Source organism: Corvus cornix, chromosome 10, assembly GCF_000738735.6.
Source record: "Corvus cornix cornix isolate S_Up_H32 chromosome 10, ASM73873v5, whole genome shotgun sequence".
NCBI classification, from domain to species: Eukaryota; Metazoa; Chordata; class Aves; order Passeriformes; family Corvidae; genus Corvus; species Corvus cornix.
Window position 1 is genome coordinate 5618449 of NC_046340.1, and position 20923 is coordinate 5639371.

The following is a 20923-nucleotide window of genomic DNA, read 5'->3' on the forward strand; positions in this document are numbered from 1 at the left end:
GAGGGCCTGTGGGTTGGATCCTTGCTTTCTGGGAACTCATGAGAGGTGTTCTCAGGGCTGCAAGCTTGCCTGGTTCTGCCAGGGCTTAGCCCCCAAGGGGTGGCTGTGGCTGTGCATATTTTTGCATGCATTAGAGCAGTGGATGCTGCCTGGGATTCCTGTGTGCACCAGCACACGTACACGCTGGAACTGGGACAGAGCTGAAAGGTGAGGCTACAAAAACAGCTCCAGTTCTGTGATGCTGGAGTTGGAGGAGCTTGTGGAAAAGGCTCTGGGAGGCTCCTGCCTGCAGCAGCTTCTGGATGTCTTGATTTAGCAACATCACTCTCCCCTCTGGTACTGCAGAAGGGTGGGCACCTTTAGGAACATGTGGGTGCAGAGCCATGCATTTGGGTGCTACGTGTGCCATCCCCTAAGCCTGGGATGGAGGTGCAGATCCCCCTGGGCTGTGTCAAACCAGCCCTGTCGGGTGATTGCAGCCTGCGGGTCCTCGCTGGTACCCAGCCCCATACACCCATCGGGTCTGAGACTCCCTCCTTGAGCAAGGTGTAGAAAAGATTCACTTATTCAATTTGCTATCTCTCCAGTGCCACATAAGCTGTATTGATAAATTAATCTTATATTGTTGTGACTAAACAGCCCTGCAATTTTTTACACTGTGCAGTCTAATCTGTCTTGACAGCTGTATCATTAGTTTATATTTGTTGTAATCTTATTCACTGTGCTGGCTGTGGGGAGTTTTTATTTGAGGCGCTCTGCTGCTGTGCAGGCAAAGGGCACAACTCTCTGCTGGGCACCTCGGGGTGCTGTGAGGTGAAGCTGGGGTACACCTAGGCAGCCACCTGGGTCCCCTGCCCAGGAGTCAGCCCCAAATTCTGCTCTGCTGCCTCATAGCAGAGTCTTCCTGGTAGCAGCACCCACATTTGGTGAGGCTGACTGGGCCTCACCAAAGCATCCCTGCTGCTGTGGTTTTGATGGGGACCTCCAAGCTGGTGTAAAGATGGAGAAAATGTGGATGTTGGAGGAGCGGCCTCTTAAGGCATCCTGAAAATTCTGCTGTGTGATGAGAGATAAGTTGTTTACTTAGTCCATGGTTTAGCTTTCTGTGATACGGAATGGTCCCTGCTCTGTTGCTGAGGTTACCTGTGGGTCACAGAGGATAAAGGGACTGTGGGGGCTGGGACTGCACAGTCTGTCACCCAGGCCTTTGGAGATGTTGCAGGAGGGATGGTGATATGTGCTGGCATAGTGTCGTGAGTTGGAGGTGACAGTGGCACAGAGTCACGGGTGGCTGACTGCTCCCCTGGCTTCAGCCTGGGTTTGTTGTTCCTGGTCCAAGTGGGGCTGATTCAGGTCCCTCTGCTGATTCTGTAAAGCCCCTTTGCTTCACAGGCAGCTTCATATGCGTGTTCTTTCAATAACTTCTCCCCAAATCTGTGGAGCGAATGGTTTGGGTTAGTGCAATGAGATTTCTGCCAGCAGGGAGCATGAGAGAGACTCCCTTCCCTGGGCATGGGACAGGGGGTGGGAGGCATTTCTGCTTTATGTCTTGAACTTGCTAAGTTTGGGTGAGAAAGAAGCCTGCACTCCAGCAATTGTTCTATTTGCAGCATCTCTGACCAGACGTGGATGGCGCAATATCAAGCCCAGTTTTCTCTCTTGAGTGCATTCTTTTGGGAGAGCATATGGGATCTGGCAAGGTGCTCCCAAAGTAGGTTTGTAGACGTGCACCTTGCAGCCTGATGGTGCAAATTGTTCTTTAGCCCTTTCAACAGGATGGTGCCCCTGTAATGCAGGGTCGAGCTGTGCTCAGGTTCACCTGGAACCAGCGATGTGTGAGCCCAATGATGTGCCACAGCACCTCATGGTGCTGGGCTGGTACTGCCCCTGTGATTTCCCCTTTGCAGGCAGGTCTGGGAGCAGAGGGTTGGATGTGCTGTGTGACAGCCCCAGTGGCTTTGTGTAGGGCTGGTAAGGGGGGAATGGTAAAACTTGGTGAGATCTGCATGGTGGCACCAATAGTGAGTGAGGAAAATCCCTGCTCCAGGAGACAAATGCTTTGGGAAAACATCTGTAACCTGCTCATGCTGAGCTTGCAGTGATGATGTGAAAGGGGTTTCACATGTGCTGGTCCATGATAAGTGCTGGTGAGGGTCTGGTCATGTAACTGCCCACCAGGCAGCTTGGAACCTCCTTGCCACAGCACCAGGTTGCACTAGAGTTAAGCTGCCATTAGTGATGTGATCTCCAGTTGGGAATGGCTGGAGACAGCCCTGGTAGTGGCTGAAAACTTGGTTTGCGTTCTGCAGCCAGGAGAGACTCCTGCTGTCATTCGTCATGGGCTGCAGCTGGTGACAAGGTGACAGAATCCAGCAGGTTGAACACAGCTACTCAGCACAGCCAGAGGCAGGAGGTGTCCACACTGTTGGTAGAGGCATCACATAGTCCCTCTCTCCCAGCTGGGTGGGGTGGTGGAGATGGGGGTCCCTGGCACTTACCCTAAATTTGAGCTTGGTGACAACTGCAGTGCATCTGCCAGCATGGCAGCGGCACCTCCCTGTGCATGGAGTGCTGCTGGCCTGCTGTCCACTGCCAGGGAGAAGATGCTTTTCCCACTCAGCTGGTCTCTGGTTCCTGGGGACCTTGCTCCAAGCTCTAGTGGTAAAGGATAATCCATGGCCTGCAAGGATTCTGCTGGTGTTTTCAGCAAGGAATTGACTCGTGGTGTCAAACCTTAGTGTTGTGCAGGGCTCTCAGGTGGGAGGGGGCGGCTCAGCGTCTGAAGTGGGCCCACTGGAGCATCTAGCAATTGCCCAACATGCTGCTCTTCTTGCCACACGGGAAAGATTTCTGTTCTACCCTCCAGCCCTCTTCACAGCAATTGATGGTTGCTGTTCACACCCCCCTTGCTGGTTAGCTTCATGTCAGAGCTGGGAGTGCAGAGCGGGCAGGAGAAGCCTCCCTGGAGGCTACACTGGTGGCAGGGCCAGTGACAAAGCTCAGCTCTGCTCCTGCTGCCCTTGTCTCTGGCCACCTCCTGCCCCAGGTGAGGGTGTTGATGGGGAAAATTGCAGCTTTTTGCTGCTTATAACCCTCTCATCCCTTAGCCAGCGTGAGAGTGTCTCAATTAGCATTTAACCTGTTTATCCCTGGGTGAATTGCAAGTCCCTGCCCTTGACTCCCAGATGGGTCTCACTCATCCATTAGTGCCAAGCATTGCTTTAAGCTCAGGGTATTCCCTGTGCAACTTGGAGTAACCTCCAGTGCTGCCAGATCCTAGGAACTGGTGTCAACTGGGAGCCACAGGGAGTTTTGGCTGGTACTGCTATGCTCCACCCATACTGATGAGACTATTTCCATAGCAACTACAGGATGTTTCAAAGGGGAGTTAGGGGAAAGATGTGAAAAGTCAAAACCAACCCAGCTTAAAACCATCATGGGCAGAATCTGTTGGTCAGCGTTTGGGGGTGGCTTCAGGACATCTTGTACTGCCTCTCACTCAGAGGTTCTCTGGATCTGTGTGTTTGTGTGGGACCTCATGGCCAGGCAGCCCTGATGTCCTCACAACCCAAAATGGAAATGGGAGCTGGTGCTTTCATTGCACAGCTGGGGAAGGTTGGGATGCCCTCATAGGGCAGCAGTGCCAGGGCTTTGGGACTGGGAAGGGGCAGGAGTGTGCAGGGATGGCTGTGTGGAGGCAGCACATGCTGCTGCTCTCAGGGGAGCCATGGAGGATGTTGCAGGTGCTGATGCACAGAGTCATTTCCCAAGCTGGTGGCATTGCTGTGCTCACTGTCAGCACCAGTGTCAGTGGTGCTGGGGGCTGTGCCAGCTCAGGTGGGAGTCAGGAATGTCTTACACCTGTTCCTGCTCTCCTGTAGGGTCCAGAGTCCTGGGGAAGGGAGCTGCAGCTTCTGGACTTGGAGCATCCCAGTGCTGCTTTGTCTCTAGGCTCTGCCCTCCCATCTGTCCTCGTCCTGCTTCCTTCACTTCTGTCTTCTGCCCTCACTGAGAGCCAGCAAAACATCTGGAAGGGCTGTACATGATGATTTTTGGGGTAAAAAGCTTTGGTAATGTCATGACAGGTGCAAGCCTGGCATGGGGACACTGTGCATCCTGTCCCAGGGGCTGAATCCAAGCCTTGGCATTGCAGTAGGAGAGATCAGAGTGTGGCCTGACCCAGTGCTGTTGGAGATATCTGTGGCTTGAGTTTGGGGGCTTTGGGCAGGTCTGGCTGCCTGGTGAGCTTGAAGGTGTCTGAGGGGCTGGGTGGGCCCCCAAGGATCTTGGTGCGGGGAGGCTGCGAGGGAGGTCAGTGTGGGGTGATATCAAAGTGTAGGTTGGTGACACCTGGCCCCAGCACTCCAGCTGCAAAGGAGGGAGCACAAAGGCAGCCCTTCTCCATCCCACTGCAATCCCCACAGCGGGAGGAGGAGCTGGCTGCGGGAGGGCTGTCCCTGCCAGCTGCTGTCCCCGTTAAGCCCAGCCTGGCACACAGTGTGGGTTCTGGGGCCCAGCTGCTGCTGGCTGTGAGCGAGCCAGCCCCGCTCCCCGGAGGGCTGCCTGCTCTGGGGGCAGACAATGTCCGTATTCTTTGTGCAGAGTGAGTTTTTCTTCACTGATAAGCCTCTGGGCTCGGGTAGTTTGCTTTGAGGATGGGCTGGTGCTGGGACTCTCTGGGGCCTCCAGCTGCCCAGGAGCAGAAACAAAGTTTGAGTGATTCTTTGCAAAAACAAACGAAAAATAATAAACCAACATGTGCCTGGAGGGACTTTATCTGATGATCTGCTTTCTGGCTTCAAAATTGTTCCATGACCCTAAATGGCACCAAAAAGACATGTGTCCTGTTAAATACATCTTCAGAGCAAATGGCAAAAGGGCAAGCGATGTCAGGAGGTGCATCGTAACTTCCTTGCTCCCTGCCTCTCCTCAATTACTGCTGAGCAGGACCTTTGGATTCCTCAAGTGCCCCTGTGAGATTTTATACCTGTTAGTTTAATGCCAGCCTCCTGGAAATCCTTCAGCAACAGGAGGCTCATATTCAGGAGCACAAAGCTATCAGGCTCATCACGTTTTTGCTCATCTTGTGGATGTCATTACGTGTCACTGCTGTGGCCTTAAACCTCTGTGCAAAGCTCCAAGCCCCAGTGCTGAACAACATCTTCAAATGGTGCAAGGAGACCCTGCTAGCTGAGGGTGGGGATGTCAGCGCTGGGTTAATGTTTGCCACGTGTTGGCCACGCTGCAGTAGCTCAGGTTGTGTCCTCCTGCCTTGCTCCTGGTGTAAAACAAATCTGATCTGATTAGCAGCCAGTGCAGCTCAACAGCAGCGTGTTTGGACAGTGTGAGCTCAAGGGTTTCAGCCCACCTTTGGCCCTGGTGAAGGAGGTGCCCATGGTGAGGTCTTGGTTGATGGGGGCTGGTCTTGGTGTCCTGATAAACTGGAAGTCAAGGTGCCAGGCAAGCAGAGGCTTCTCCATAGCTCAGCTATGCCTTTATGCAGAGGAATGGTAGATTGAGCTGAGGAGATAGAAACCGTCCCAGGATTTGCTGTTTGTGCAGCTGGATCAGTTCTAACGCCACAGCCTGGTTAGCAGCGTCTCTGGCTGTCAGAATGTCTTCTATAACATTTTTGCAAGGTGCTTTTTACATGTTTATAAGAACAAAGTAGAGTGCTGGGAGAGGAGCTTTTAAAGTGTCTGTTGCCTCCTTGCTCTCCTTTCTTCCCCTCCCTGCCTCTTTCTGCCTGTGTCATGTTTATAGGCATGCTGGTTTGCTTTTCCTTTTCAGAGCCAGATGACTTCCCACAAAATACCTGTTATCCTGGGAAGCCTTGAGCTCTGAGTCACCATTCTTAATGAGTACATCCCCCTGCTCCTGAGTGATGCTTCTGTTCTTACACCTCTGCAATAAGAGCCAAGTCAGTGTGTGTGTGTGTGTGTCCCTCGTAGGAAAAGCTTTGTGGAGGGAAGGGAAGAGATTGTTTTCATGACTTTTCCTGGAGAAAAGGGGCCCAAGCCCTTCTCCTGGGTGATGGAGGAGCCCCTCCATTGCTGCTGAGGAGGGTGGGCAGAGCTGGCTGTGATTTATTTGAAGTGCAGATACAAACCTCGGGGGGTCATGGCAGTTGGCTCAAAAATAAACTGAGAATTTATGGAGAATGTATCTGGTTCTTTGGCTTTGTAGGGAGCAGCCAGAACCTGGGCAGGCAGATCTGTGATGCTGTGGAGGTAACAAGGGCCTTGGAAAATCTCCTTGTAGGTTGGAGTTGCTCTGCCCATGGCTGTCCTGAGGACAGAGGCTGGGAGCCTGGCCTGTGGCCAGCCCAGCTGGGCATTGCTGCATGCCTGTTTGAGCTTCATAAACATCTGAGGAGCCAAAATGCTGGAGGATCAAAGTTCAGGCTCCCTGGGAGATGTTTGAGGAAGAAAAACAAACCAGCAGCCTCACAAGAGCAGCATCCAAGTCCAAAAAGATTGTCTCTCCCTCGTCTTTCTTGGCCAGTGGCTTTCCCTGTGTTTGGGGAAATGGGGTGAGCTGTACTACGGGGGTGGTAGAGCTGTGGGGGAGCAGAGGAGGTAAAATTAGGGTGAGGGAGTGTGGGAAGGCACTGGATTTGGCTGCTGGATAGCCATAACGGTGCAGAGGCTGGGGCACCCTTTGGCAGCCACGGTTTGAGCTCCAAGCTCTGGTTTCTGTGCTGCTTTCAGGATCTGGCCATGGGAGCAGTGGAAAGGATCTGCCCAAAAATGTGTACCTGAACCAAAACAGGGTTAGAGATAAAGCCCATGTGGATGTAAAACTCCTGAAATGAGACTCACATGGTGGCTGTGGTTTTTGGGAAGCGTGCTTGTGGATTTGCGTGGGTGGGTGGCAGCAGGTCCGGATTAAGGACTGCAGCCCCCTCCAGCCATGGCACTTGCACAGTCCCATTCCTGGCTCTCGTGTCTGCTTTTTCTGGACTCTTGCTCCTGCCTCCTCATTCCCAGTGCCATCTTTCACAGTAACAGCCAGTTTGTGGGAGATTTTATTTTCTCCTTTTCCTCCTCCATCCGTTTTCCTGTCTTCAAGCACAGCATGAAGCGCATTGAGTGCATGTGGCTGGCAGAGCTCCCTTTTGGGTCCTAGCTGAGCTACTGTGGTCTACCAGAATATCGTCTTGACCATCTCCAAAGCTCTGTGTCTTTTTGGGGGGGTGTCCTTTCCACCACATGCTCTTTGGCACTGCTTTTTATCAAGAGTTACTCCTGCTAAGAAGAATTCTAGTGATCCCACACCTTTAGTACCTCCCATTTTCTTGCTAATGTGTGTAGGCACTGTCCTTTCCAGGAGAGGAGCACCTCCCTTTGGAGTAGAGATTGGCAGCTTTTTTTGCCTATAATTATATATATAAATATAGATATATAACTATTTAAAAAAAATACTATAATTTGGTTTATGAAAAGCCCCAGACCTGTTTGGAGATGGGAGTGTGACAGAATCTGACTTCCAGTTTGAAGTTTCAAGGAGGGTTTAATAAAGCAGAATGTGATTACTGAAGCCGATTTTGACCAGGGTGCTGCTTCCTCTCTAAAACGCCATTTGATCTTTAAAGACCACAAAATGTTGCACACTGCTGGCTCTCCCTGCGTATGCAACCTTATAGATGAAGCATCCTTTCCTTTGGCATGCCACGTACTTGGAGAACTGCTGAGAAACAGGCGCTCTTTTGCTTTACGTGGGTGCAGGAACCCAAAGGATGCTGTTTCGCCCTGAGGTTTGTGTGGTGTAAAACTCCCAGGGGAATGGTTTTTTTTCCTGTCCTTGAGTTGCCCTCCCATCCTATAGCCAGCTGCATGGCTATTTTGGAGATGTGGTATGATTAGACACGCACAGGTTGACGTTAGCAGTCCTGAGCCAGGGGTCTCTGCTCTGCGTACCCCAGATCCATGTCCAACAGTGGGAAGCACCTATCTGGGCACAGGAAGCTGGCTTTGTAGGCTTTCCTGCCAGAGACTAATGAAAGAAATGGCCTTTTGGGGAAATATAATTGGTTTTGTCACTCAGAGGAAAAGGGGAGTGAGCTTTGGCTGATGCTGCAGGTGGGGAGTGAACTCTCACTTTTACTGATGATTCACCCAAGGTGTCTGTGTTTGTGTATTTATATCCATGTCTGCAGGACAAAACTGCTCATCCTATTTCATGCTTTCTCACTCTGGATCGTGTTTGGGACTGTGCAGGGGTCAGATAGTCGTGGGGAATAAATAAGAGAGTTAGGGAGAGAGCCTGCAGGAGCTGAGAAGTGCCAAGGTGGCAGGCAGGGAGCTGGCGCTGAACCACAAGCCCAGCCCTTACAGAGAGGGGCTTTTTGGGCACTGTCCCCTCAACCCTGCTCCCTGCAGGAGGTGCTGCAGCCTTTGGGAGTTTCCTCCTGAGGCTTTTGCGCTGCTCCTCGTCTCTGATAAATGAGGTTTCTTCAGCACTGGAATGATTTTGGACACCTCAGTCCTTGCTTGGGACCCCAGGGCTGCTCCCTCCCAGGAGTAGCTGAGTAATAGTGATGGAATATTAGGGCAGGTATTTGTTGTGGTGGCAGCTGTACTTGCTGCCCACAGCACTTCTTCAGCTCTGCTATCCTACTTTACACCTATTTCTTCCTTTCTGAAAGTATGTGCCTGGGAATAATTCCCCACAGTGAAAAACTTTGGATGCAGTGTGTGATAACAGGAACATACTGCTTCGTGTGTGCTGCAGCCATCTGTCCATGCTGCGACCAGGCAGCCTGCTGTCCTCTAGTAACACTGACACACTGTCCCTGAAAGGAATGCTCTCTGCTTCATAAGTCATCATCCAGAGCTGGTGGGGGATGCAGAGGCTTGAGGAGATCACAGAACGAAACTGGAGCACAAACATGGAGCACAGTGCACCCTGAGAGGATCTCCTGTCCCGGGGACAAAAGCAAAGGATGAGGTTCTGGTGGTGCTGTCACTGCTGCCTGTTTCTGATATCCAACTCCCGTGTGTCCTTACGGGTGCCATGCAGGATGGAATAAGTGCAGAGCCTGGGGAAAGAAACCAAACATGTTCAGCATAGCTTAAAGCTGTTTCTCGGGGCATCTTCCATGGGAGGGTGTCTATAGGACAATCTTGTTAGACAGTGCAGCTGTAGCAGCTCTTCTGTACCCTGTGGATGCTACTGGCCAGCCAGGGGCCAGGCAGATGCTGTTGGGGTGAACACAAAACTTATCTGGGCTCATCTGAAAAGTGTTCTGTGAGGGAGTCCTTCCTAATTCCTTGTGTCCTGTGACTTGCTTGTGTCTAGCAGTTGGGTTTCTCCAGAAGGCTGTTGAGATGCCACTGTGCAGCGGCTTGTGGGGAGCTGTGCTGTTCCCACACCTTCCTCAGCTGGGGATTGGGAACTTTCTCCTTTGCTCAGGAAGGGTCTCCTTTCTGGAAGGGTCTGCTTTGGATGGCTGGGTGGGATGTGGCCGGGCCCATGGGATGGGGGCAGAGTGCATCCCTGTCACACTCCCTGCAGCACCCACGTACCCCGACACGACCTTGGCAGGAGGAGCAGAGCGGCGCAGAGGGAGCTGTGTCGCAGTGGTGTTTTATGATCGTTACCTTGACGAATCACAATTACACTGTTGGGTTATGCTCATAATTGTTTCTACAAAGCTGGATTTGCTTTCTCTACCCTCCTTTTCCCTCAAATTATCCTTAATGATCCACTGCTGGGTGATTTTTCTATGCTTTTTGGGAAGGGGAAGACTGTGCTTTAAATGGGGAAAATGTTGTCCTTGTAAGTCTTTATTCAGCTGCACTTGCCTTTAAGTTTCTGTTACCAATTCACTTTTATAAATTTCATATTGAGGGAATCAAGTCCTTTGTGCCTTTAGTCATTAAATTACATGATGAGTGCCTTATAATACTGTGAAAGGTACTTGATTCCTTTATGGCTTCCTCAGCCTCAGTTAGGGTGTGACGGATGGATAGAAGGGGCTGGCAGTAGGCACAAGGGCTGTGCTTATCCCTGGGTTTGTATGGGTCCTGCACCAACTTTCAGGGCTTCCCATCAACATCTGCAGCACCTCTGCTTGGAGGAGGCAGGATTTACTGGCCAAGGGTTCAGAGATGTCTTTCCTTTATTCCCGCTGCAATCAAATTCACATTTGCATGGTCTGGAGCTAGCGTGCCAGGAGGTTTGTTTATAATGCTAAACATATCAGGTAATTGAAAGCTAATGTGTCTGTCTGGATTGTGAGGTTTAATATGCCTGGGTGACGAATCAATTTTCCTGTTGCACTACAAGAGAGAGGAGGTAAATGCTCTGCTTGCCTTCCCTGTGTGTGTGTGTGTGTGTGTGTGTGTGTGTGTGTGTATATATATATATATATCACAACTGTGGGTATGTTGGGGTGCTGCCTAATTGCTGGCACGCAGCTCACTCACTGCCCAGCATCCAGCCACGAGTGGTGGCACTTGCACAGCAGGGATGTGTCATCTGCTTGGGCACTGATTGGAGCTGATGGCATCCTTGGGAAAAAACTCTTCCCTCCGGTTTGGGATGGACACAGATTTGGGGAGCACGTGTACACACGCTGTGTAATGCTTGGTGCTTGTTGGGTGCCTTTTTTAGCTATTGACCACAATGCTTGAAAAGCTGAGAGAGATTAGACAAATGTTATCCTTGTTGTGTGAGGAGGGTGAAGGAAGGCCAGACACATTAAGCAGCCTCAAGTTAATCGCTTGGTAAATTGTCATGAGGCTGTTTCTTCACCTCTGCCTTGTGCATGTGGGATGAAATGAGCCTGGCTGTGTTTGAATCCCAGTGGATATCCCAGTCTCCCTTGCTGCATTGGCCCTGGGCTGCAAGGGGAGCATGTGAAGCTGTGCAGTCTCAAGAAGATGACACCAGCCTATCATCTTTTTGTCAGACACAGTCATTCCTTCTGGGAATGAAAAGAATCACTGTTCCCACAGGTTTGTTGGCTACCAGCCCCCTTCCAGCAAGCAGGGCAAGGTCCTGGCACTTCTCAAGACTTGCTGATACCTAAGTCCTGTGAGCTGGTGACCTTATGGTCAGCAAGGTCACTGACCTCTGTGTGATGCAGGGGCAAAGATAGCCGGCTGCCTTGCTGGCTCCACACGGGACCTGTGAGCGGGATGTGATGCTTGTGAGCTGCTGGGCTGACAAACAGGGGTTCACGGGTTTGCTCTTAACTGGGACGCAGCACAGAGCCGGGGATTGACCACTGGTCTGACTGCAGTGGCCTACAAGGCTTTCAACAAGTTGTAAAGGCAGGTCTGTGGGTACATGGAGACCAAGATGTGACGCAGGGTTGGGCTCCTAAGGTTGGCTTTTGTCAGGCTAAGCCTATGCTGTCCTTTGGAAAGGCAGCTGATTTCCCCAGCAAAGGGATGACTTTGTTAATATGATGCTGCATTACATCACAAGTGGCTTGTTTTTCTGGAGAAGACACTGTATGGCCCAGGTGTGCTAGGTGAAGTGGTGGTGGGAGGTGTTGAACGATGAGAACTGCTGAGGCTCCTCAGAGGCGATGTTGGCTCATGCTTTTGTTGAGGATGCTGGCACAAGGGGCAGGAGTGTGCTCACGGGCTTTGCTGCTGGAGCTCAAAGTGAGTTGAGGGTGACCAACAGGAAGAGCTGCAGAACAAACCCAAGAGATGCTCTGCAATGCCAAGTGGGGTGAATATAAATGTGGGTGTAACAAGGCTTTTGCTGCTGGCTAGGAAATTGCATCTGTTGGAAATGACCTGGTGGATAGAAATGCTTGGTGCAATGCTTAATAATGGGGTAAGCACAAGTCTCCAGGCTGATGGGGCTGTGATAAAGGCCAGTGTGATCTCAGGCTGCAGCTTGTGGTTTTGTCAGTGTAGCTGGGGAGCTGCTCATGCTGTTACACAAGTGAGATCTCCTGGAGTCTGCTCTGTTTCTGGTCACTCTTACTCAAGGAAGAAGGACTTAAATAGGCTGATAAAGAAATAGAGAGCCATTTTCTGTGTGTCTATCACAGTGGTTCTTGCACTGATCACCAAATGTGAGCATTAGTTGTGCTGGGTCTGAAATCAGAAGTGAAATAACCTTTCTGCCAGGACTCTGCCTTAGCAATATATCTGCATCACTTCTGGGACGTGAGTTAGTGTCTCTTCAGGGCACTTGAGACAATTTGCCTTGCACTTCATGGGTACAGATGCGCTGCCTTAGAAGAGGTGGCATCATGTGGCTTGTAAATGATAGCTGGGTGGGCCTGGCTCCTGCTTGTGAAGGAGGGAGGAAGAAGTGCCAGGAAAGAAAAAGAGCTGCTTAAGCAAAGACAATTTTGACACAAGAGAAAATGGATGTAAAATGCAAGTGTGTATGTTTGGGTAAGGGATGAGAGGTGCAGTGTTTCAGTCTGAGTTGGGAGGGCCCCAAGGTGGAATTGGCTTGGTCTGCAGAAGACATGGTATAATTCAGCTCTGCAGTGCAAGCAGGGACACTTGGACCAGCAGGACCCTTCTAACATACAAGAAGTATGAGATAGAAGTGAGTATTCAAACAAACATGCCCTGCCCTCCATCCTCCACCCAAAAAATCAGTGAGCAACATTATCTGTGTAGGTGATGCACCTCATATGGTCTCGATTAGAAGTTGGACATGAGTCTAGGTGGATCTGCCCATGGTGAGCTCCTCAGGATTTGTGAAGCACGGTAACGCTCTTGAAACTTTTGGGTCTTGCAGAAAAGCAGTTTGCCTTAGTAATAACTGAGGAATGCCACAAGAATATGTACTTAGAGGTGTGCAGGGAGGAATAAACTGTAGTCCACTGACTGTAATTCATACCTCAATGCCTGTCTGAGGAGACCAGGGCAGGGCTGGGAGCTGTCACAGCTGTATTTGGTGTGAACCAGGCACCTGTGTTCCTGCCAGGTTAATGAACCGAGGCAGAGGAGGAGGGAAGGTCTCAGTCTTCAGCAGCAAGTGGGAGGATATAAGATTTCTAGGGCAAGCAAAACCCTGGAAGGAAAAGAGGGGGAGCTAGTTGAGATACTGAAGGACATGAGAGGGACTTAAGTTTCAGGGGTGGAGTTTCTCTGCTTGGTTGGTTTGCTTTCCTGTGCAACCACTGCCAATTTTGCAATCACAGCTTGACTCCTCGAGCTTTCAGAATACGATGCGTTTCTGTTTTGTTTTTTTAAGTGGGTTCAGACGAACCCAGCCGGTGCAAAGTTACACTATTCTTTCTAAAGCAATAGGGAACAAAAGAAAATATTTTTCCTGGTGTATCTTTGAGGTGCCTGTAAGCCAAGACTGATTTGTCACTTCTAGGAGCAAGGGTGCAACTCATGCTATGTTGAAAAATCAGAGAGTTAAGGGGAAAAGCCATTTCTGCAAATCCCTGAGAAGGGAGGTATTTGTGTAGCTTAAAGGACTCAAAGACCTTGCTGACCTGTGCAGCTAATTGCTATTTCTCTGCATTGCACTCTACATAAAGCAGCTGCTAGGTTGGGGGTTTATCCTATACATGCACACACATGTATAGTTCCACTGCTGTTTTTCTTGTCTCTCTCTTTATGGGTGTGGTATGACTATGTTAAGAAATGTACCAAAGCATATCTGGCTCAGGAAGTTCTTGGGCTTTGTTTGGGAGGCTGGAATACAGGCTGTGGAGTTGTATTTACAGTCTAGTGTTATGTCACTGTGGGAGGGGGGCTTGGTCATGGGGAGGCCCCAAGACCCCCCTACACCGGTGCTGAGTCATAGGAATTTCATGCCTGGGCACATCACTGGGAATAAGTTCAGGTCTTTTTCTGTCTCTTCTAGAATGCTGCCCACATGGCTTTGAGTGTCAGGTCAAAAATAACCTTGACTTTTTTTAGCAAACTCAATCAATAAAACAAGAGCCAATCTGGCCGCCGCCTCCTTCCCAGCTGTGGTTGCTCCATAACTCCTGGCTCGGGACTGTTCTGTCCCTCCCTGAAGGTCGTTGCTCGGATGCTGGAGCTTCAGCATGCCCTGGTGGCAAACCCGCATCATCCCATTCCTCCTTCCCGTGTTCTTTCTTTCTCTTGGAGGACCTTCACTTTGCTACGTAGGAATTGCAGATGGGAAATGTTTTTGACCTGTGTTTTGGGCCCTGCTTGGTCCTGCAATTTTGTTGCTCAGGGCCTGAGCTGGCAGCCCTGCCTTGATTCCAAAGGGTTTCACTGAGCTCTTGGATCTCCTGACTGGCTCCTCCCAGCCTGTGTTTTGTTCTGGAAATGTTCACAGGAGCTGTAGACATTGGCAGGGAGCACAAGTGGCTGCAAAGATGTCCTGTTTCTCATTGTGTCTGGGACACAGGCGATCTGAGCTGATGAGCAGGGCATTGGGGATGAACTGTGATTTACCCTGTCATGCAGCAGCACTTGGGAGCCTGTGCTGGGTCCTTAGAATAACCCCTCTGGGCATGCAGACAAATTCTGGGACGTGGAAAGCAGAGGTGACTCTTGCGGGTCTCTGCTTTACTTGGATCTGCATGGTGAGAGCTAAGAAATATGAGGGGATTCAATCCAGGCTTTGTGTTTTACTTTTTCTGAGTTGGATGTTTTTTTGGGGTGTGGCTCAAGCAGGTCCATGTGCTTCTGTCACGCTAATTCATCTGTTCTTGTGCAAGCACAAGGCAAAGCAAATGCTGGAGGGAGAACTTGTGGCTGCTCTGGAAGTGGTCTAAGATCCCTCTTCTGCTTGCTCACCCTCTGGACCACCATGTGGGGTCCTGCAACCTTCTTGCCTAGAATCACAGGATAGTTCTCAGTGTTTTCTCATCATTCCAACCCTTCATTGCTTGGAGATGTTTCCCTTCTCCAGGGTCAAGTCCAAAGCCAACTATTGCATCAAGGCAGATGTGAGCTTGCGTGCATGTGTTCAGAGACTTCAAAGTTGGGCTTCTTTCACATATTGCCCGAGGGGACCTGCCAGATGTTTTACCCCCTCTGAGTTGACTTTTAAAGAAGACTACTTCCACACGCTTCTCAGCAAAGACCCTCTTGAAAAAGTTTGTGCTTTCTGGTGGGAGGTTGTCCGAGTTTAATCTCGGAGAAAGCCAGAACTGGCCAAAGATTGCCTGGAAGATGAACTCCTTTCACACCACGCAGCATTGCAGCCTCTTAGCAGAGTCCTGTGGCCACCACCAGGTAGCCACACTGCTGCCAGCATCACTGCTGTGCTGCCGATAACAGGGGACCCTGTTCTCTGGGGCTGTGGATCTGTCACCTTCCCCCGCCTCTAATATTTACTGAAAATGATCCTGCGGTGACAGATCTATTTCTGTTTTTGCTCTCTATAACATACCTGCCAGACTGCCCCAGGCGACTGAGGAATTTGTAATAAAGGCAACGTTTCCAAACTAAGCTTGGCGCTCTCCTGCCAGCAGCGCTTCCAGCCAGCGAAGACTAGGGCCCTGTTTATACACCCCAGTTAGAGGCTGCACAAATATATGACTTTTTTCATTTAGGCCCTAAGTTTTTGTTGAGAGGTTTTATTTGCTTTCCCTCTTTTTGCATGACTCATTTCAATCGTGTCTTCGTTCACTGATGTGTGCAGTCAGGGGCAATGACTTGGGCCAGGATATTCAATGGTTTGGTTGCACGTTCTGCACTTGAAACTGTGGGTAAACCCATGTTATTTGACTTTTCCAAAATGCTGGGAAAACAGAATGGGGCTGGGTGGTAGGGTGTGACATCCTCCCTCTGTGTGCTGTCCCTGGCATGGGCTCAGCAGCCATCTGGTCGTGCCACAGCTGAGCCTTTCCTTCTTCTCCACAGCCACATAGAGAACTGGAAGAACTTGCAGACGCTGAACGCTGTTGACATGGAGCTGTACACGGGACTCCAGAGGCTGTGAGTATGTCCTGTGCATTGGGGAGGGGAATGGGCCTGGGCATCCCTTTCCTTCCAGCAGAGCCATGGCTTCCTTCCCTCTGCAGCCTCCATGATGCCAGTTTAAGCTGCTGGATCTACCGTGTTTTGTTATGAGACTCCACAAAATGGAGATGAAATGCTTTTTGGTCTTGGCTGGGTCTGTGAGAAGGATTGCTAGCTCTGGACAGCTCTGTCAGCACACATCAGCCCTGAACTCTCTTCTCCCCTGCTGTTCTGGTTCTGGCCTTAAGCGTTGCTCTGACTCATTCCGGCCGCACAACGTAAAATTCCAGCTGTCTCCACCAATCCTTCATTGCTGGGCTGTTGGTCCCCATTTAGTGCAGTTACCATCACGGTGGTGCAGCGCAATAAGGGAATTGCATCTCCCTGCACAGCTCTCCGAGCGTGGGGAGAGGTCAGTTTTGTGCCTCCTAGAGGGGGAGCTGAGGTCCATGAGATTGAAGCAACTTTCCATATGCTTGGGAAGCCTGGCCAAGCAAGGATGCCACCCAGTCTCTTAATTCCCCCTCCTACATCCTCTGGATCTGTGAGCCCCCTGGATGCTGCGTGTGTGAGATGCAGAGTGTTGCTCAGGGCTAATCAGAGACTCTAATAATGTGTTTCACTGGGAGCTCTACATTAAGTACAGCTCCCATGTGGGCTGGAGGAAGTGTATGGGGCTGAGCACTCAGTAACCAAATTCCAGCAAGCTGTACCTCTAACACACAAAACCCCTTCTAAGCAGGCTGGCTGCTGTTCTCTCCTCACCTCACAAAGCAGCAGGGACAGCAGACATTCACAGAATCACAGGACATGCTGAGCTGGAAGGGACCTACAAAGATGATCGAGTTCAACTCCTGGCCCTGCACAGGACCACCCCCAATAGTCACACCACGTGCTTGAGAATATTGATAAATCCTGATCATAGTACTGATAGAGCTTTTCCAAAGCAGGCTGTGAAAAGGATCCTTCTCCCTTCAAGAACCATAATTCCCTATGGAAAGTACCCTTCCTTATTAGAGCTGCAAGCAGCAGGGCTTCCTCTTGTGGATGAAGATGGGAGATGACTTTGCTGGGGGTTAGGTTTGCTGTGCAGTGCTACTTGTGTAGATGGAGGGAGAGGAGAGGAGCAGGAGATAGCCTGTGCCACCCCAGCAAGCCTTGGTGGATGTGGGAGCAGAGCCTCGCCCAGCAGCCGCTCTGCGCGGAGCCTGTGCTGTGTTACCACATCAGATGAAGATGAAAAGCCCGATTCCCTCTTTGCTTGTAGCTCGTGGAGGCTGCCCGGGGACAGATTTGCCTCCTGGGAATCGCGGGCTCCCAGCACACCTCGTGTGCTGAGCAGGGCTTTGGAGCAGTTGTCTGCCTTGACTGCATTGCTGCCCTTCTGCGTCTCTCTGCAGGACAATCAAGAACTCAGGACTACGAAACATCCAGCCACGAGCCTTTGCCAAGAACCCTCACCTGCACTACATGTAAGTGCCAGCGGCTGCTGTCCCCCGTTCCCTCTGCTCCCTATGGAAATGTGATTCCTTAGGCGGATCCCAAAAGTGCCTGCGGGGGGACAGCAAGGAGAGGGATGGGGAAAGGGAGGCAGAGGTGGGAAAGGGCAGGAGACGGAAAAGCAAACGCACGGGGAAGCGGAATGGGCTGCAGTGCAGGACGGGGAGAGCTCCTGCTGGGAAGCTGAGGGGTTTGGGTTCCTAAGAACTGCCCTGGCTTTGATGGCCGCTCTAACGAGCGCTGCATCATTAGCAGCCTGGTGGCTGCCGCACATTTCCCTTTCTGCGGAGCTTGGGGCGGCCGCCCGCCCGCCCCAGCACACAGCCAGAGCCTGCCCCGCTCATTAGTTTTTAACCAAAGGCTGCTTTTCTGACACAAATCCTGGGGCGTGGTGCTGCCAGCTCTGCTCCTAATTGACTTCTTAAACTGGTGTCTGCAGCGGGCCTGGGGTAGGGATGTTTTGTGCCTGAGAGGTTGGAGCCCTGTTATCCTGGGACATTGCACAAGTGTCCAGCTCCTGGGGCGTTGTTAGCTGGGGAGTGGTGTCACGGGGAATTTCCACATCCTTGGGGCGGAGGGCACTGTTTTCTTTTCTAGATGTGTATTTACTTTTCCCAAGGTGATAAAACAAAGCCTGAATTTCAGGGCACTGTGCAAGGCGCTCCGTGGGCTTGAAATGTTTTGTCCAAGAGACTGTGTCCAAGATCAAACCCCTCTCTACTCCCCTGTAGGTATAAAAGGTGAAAATGGGTTGGTGAGAGGCTCCGGCCTCAGGCACGAGCTGATGGGCTGAATGGGAGACTGTTTATCCCTGCTTTTTGGAAAGTGGTGCTAGTGGATTCTTCCGTGGAAAAGTGCATCCATTTGAGTGTGTGGGTGCGTTGGGCCATCGATACAGACTTGCTCCTGGGGCAAGGAGACGGATGCGACCTGCAGAGCAGGATAGATTTGTCTTTTGATGTCTGCTCAGAGATGATGTGAACTGAAAAACCCCAAAAGCTTCATTTTTGGAAAACCATTTACAGTTGCTAAGTGACAGTAAAGTACTTGCTAAATAGAAGATCTGCAGTACCAAGGGGCATGAATAGTTGAGGGCATTGTGAACATGCACTGAGCCTTTTTGAGCTTAAAGAATTGCATATTTTCATAATAAACCTTCGTTAATGCTGACCACTGGGATATTCCTGATTTCTGCTCTTTGTTATTTTGATTTGTAGCATTTGTTTTGTGTTTTGTGTAGTTGTTTATTCCTGGGAAGCGGAATCGTTCTCTCTGTACCGTTCTCGATTGATTTTTTTTTTTTTTTTTTTTTTTTTTTGGAGGGTTGTTTGTCAATTGTGCAGTTGCTGTTTATGTATCTAGCAGATAAAATGAATAACATTTGATTCCTGATGAAATTAGTTTGGATGTCGTAGGAGTTCAGAAGGCCATGTCAGCTTGCTTTGAGGCTGAATGTGCCATTAATGTGTACACAGGCAATTGTTGCTGCTTTTCCCCAAAGTGTTTGTTTTTGTCTTTTGGAATTACTTTTGTGAGTGGAAAAAACCCCACATCCATCTCCTGTCAAGAGTTAGGATTGGTACGTGGTGATGAAATATGTGTTTGTTTACTGCTTGGGCCATATAAGATTGATCACGTTCTTCACATCTTTCTTTCCTTGCCTTTTGGAGCTCGAGGCGAATAAGTATATTATTTGGTTGGTGTTTGCCAGTGAGTTTTGATGCTGTTCCTGGGACTTGGCAGTGTGGATGTTTGCAAGGTGGATGTTCCCCATGGGGGATGCTGGACAGCCGAGGATGGAGACCTGGTGCTTGCAGGGCTGGTGACTCCCTGCTGCTTCCCAAAGGCTCTCAGACCATGGTGCCACTGCTCCCTGGCAGCCAGAGTGGCTCCTGAGGCCCTACACAGCCTGGCAGGAGCCTGGTGCCACCCGGGATCCCCTCCGTGGCCTCAGCACTCTGCCAGCACATCAAGGCACCTCCTTGGCTGCTCTGCAGCTGCTGCCTCCCTGGGAGCTCAGCTCGAAGGCCTGACATTTCCTGCAGCCTCTGCACGTAGGAGCCAGGGATAAAAGGATTAATGGAAATGTCACTCTGCTGTAAGTCTTGGGCTGCTGTAGCCAGGTACAGTAGTGGGTGGGAGTGAAGGATACTGTCCCAATCCCCTCGTGGTGCAGCTGCATGCAGGGCTGGGACCACGGGATGGAGCTTAAGGCTTGTTGAGTTACTGCCATGCATTTTTGCTGCTGCTCTGGTTTCCCTTCTCCTTTGATGGCTGTTTGGATGGCTGCTGGTGAAGCTGAGTCAATAAGATGAAAAGTGTGCCTAATACACTGCCAGGGAGGGTTGGCACAGGGTGGTGGGGACCCTGGGCTGGACCTTTGTAGGGTGTTACAAGCTGGGTCTGAGCATTTTTTTTTTTTTTTCACTTGAAGCTCGTGTACAAGTTCTGAGGTCTCAAAAACTTATTTCCACCTCACACACACCTCCCTTCCCATCCTGGGTTAAATTGACACTTCCTGCTGAACTGAGAATTTTCCCGGTGCCTTTCATCAAGGTTTCCTCCTTTCAAATGGGCCAGATAGCTCTGCCTTCTCCAAGTAACATCTATTTCTGGCCCTTCCTCTGTGCACGCATCTGTCTTCAGACCCCAGCTGTGCAATCACAAGCAGATCACTTATCCCAGCTCTAATTGCAAGAGCTCAGGTTTGTGAGGGTTTGGATGAAGCTTGGCTTGGTTTTTTCCCCCCTTCCTCATCACACAGTCAGGGAGGAAAGGTGGGAAACCCATGAAGGGGATTTTCAGCATTCAGCTGCTCAAGTGGTAGACCTCAGAGGGCTCCAAAGTGCTGCCTGGCAGGGACGTGCCTGCCCTTATTAGGTTTGAAATTAGCTGTATTAAGTGCAAGGGGCTTGAGGCCAACCTAATGAGTGGAGGAGTGGTGGGTGACTGTGAGCCAGAGGCGTGAATCTAGAAATAGCTTTGGTGTCCTCTTCCTTCTCCTTGAATGAGGACAACTAGGGCCCTGTGGCTTGTCTGATCATTGGTGATGTGAAGTCTATCACTGCTACAGAGGCAATCCAAAATGTAACAGTGGATTTTGCAACATGGATCCACCTCCTCTGCTGGTGGCTGGGGTGAGACAGTTGAGTCCTTCTAAAACGAACACTGGCTGGGTGCTAACTAGGAGTGGATGTGTGTCTGATCTAAACTGGACATCTTCCAGTGTCATTTTGTGCCCTTACTTGAGATCATCTCACTGTGAGAAGTTGCACTGGTGGGTTCCTGGGCCAATTTCTGTGCATCTTTGGTAGCCCTTTGGCTATTACAGGGATGGCTCTGGACAATCTCATGCGCTGGATGTGAGGACCAACAGGTCCAGGCTGTGGCAGACGGAGCCCTTGTAGCCAAGGCTTCTGGATGTTGGTGTTAACAGGTGATGCAGCTGAAAGAGGAAATGTTTGTGTTGCCAGAACCTCAGTCTGTGGCTTGAGGCTGCATGAGAAAACCCTAGGGTGGTATGGTTCCTAAATTTG

At 50.6% G+C, this 20923-nt stretch overlaps 1 protein-coding gene across 3 annotated transcripts in view; it reads left to right on the plus strand.

The window, feature by feature from the left end:
* The window catches only part of NTRK3 (neurotrophic receptor tyrosine kinase 3), a 219922-nt gene that overhangs the window by 17938 nt on the left and 181061 nt on the right, over positions 1 to 20923 (plus strand). For all 3 annotated transcript variants that reach the window (XM_010391033.4, XM_039557355.1, XM_010391035.3), the window contains 2 exons: positions 15789 to 15863; positions 17288 to 17359. In XM_010391033.4, coding sequence (XP_010389335.2) covers positions 15789 to 15863; positions 17288 to 17359 — 147 coding nt within the window. The remainder of the gene's footprint in view (positions 1 to 15788; positions 15864 to 17287; positions 17360 to 20923) is intronic.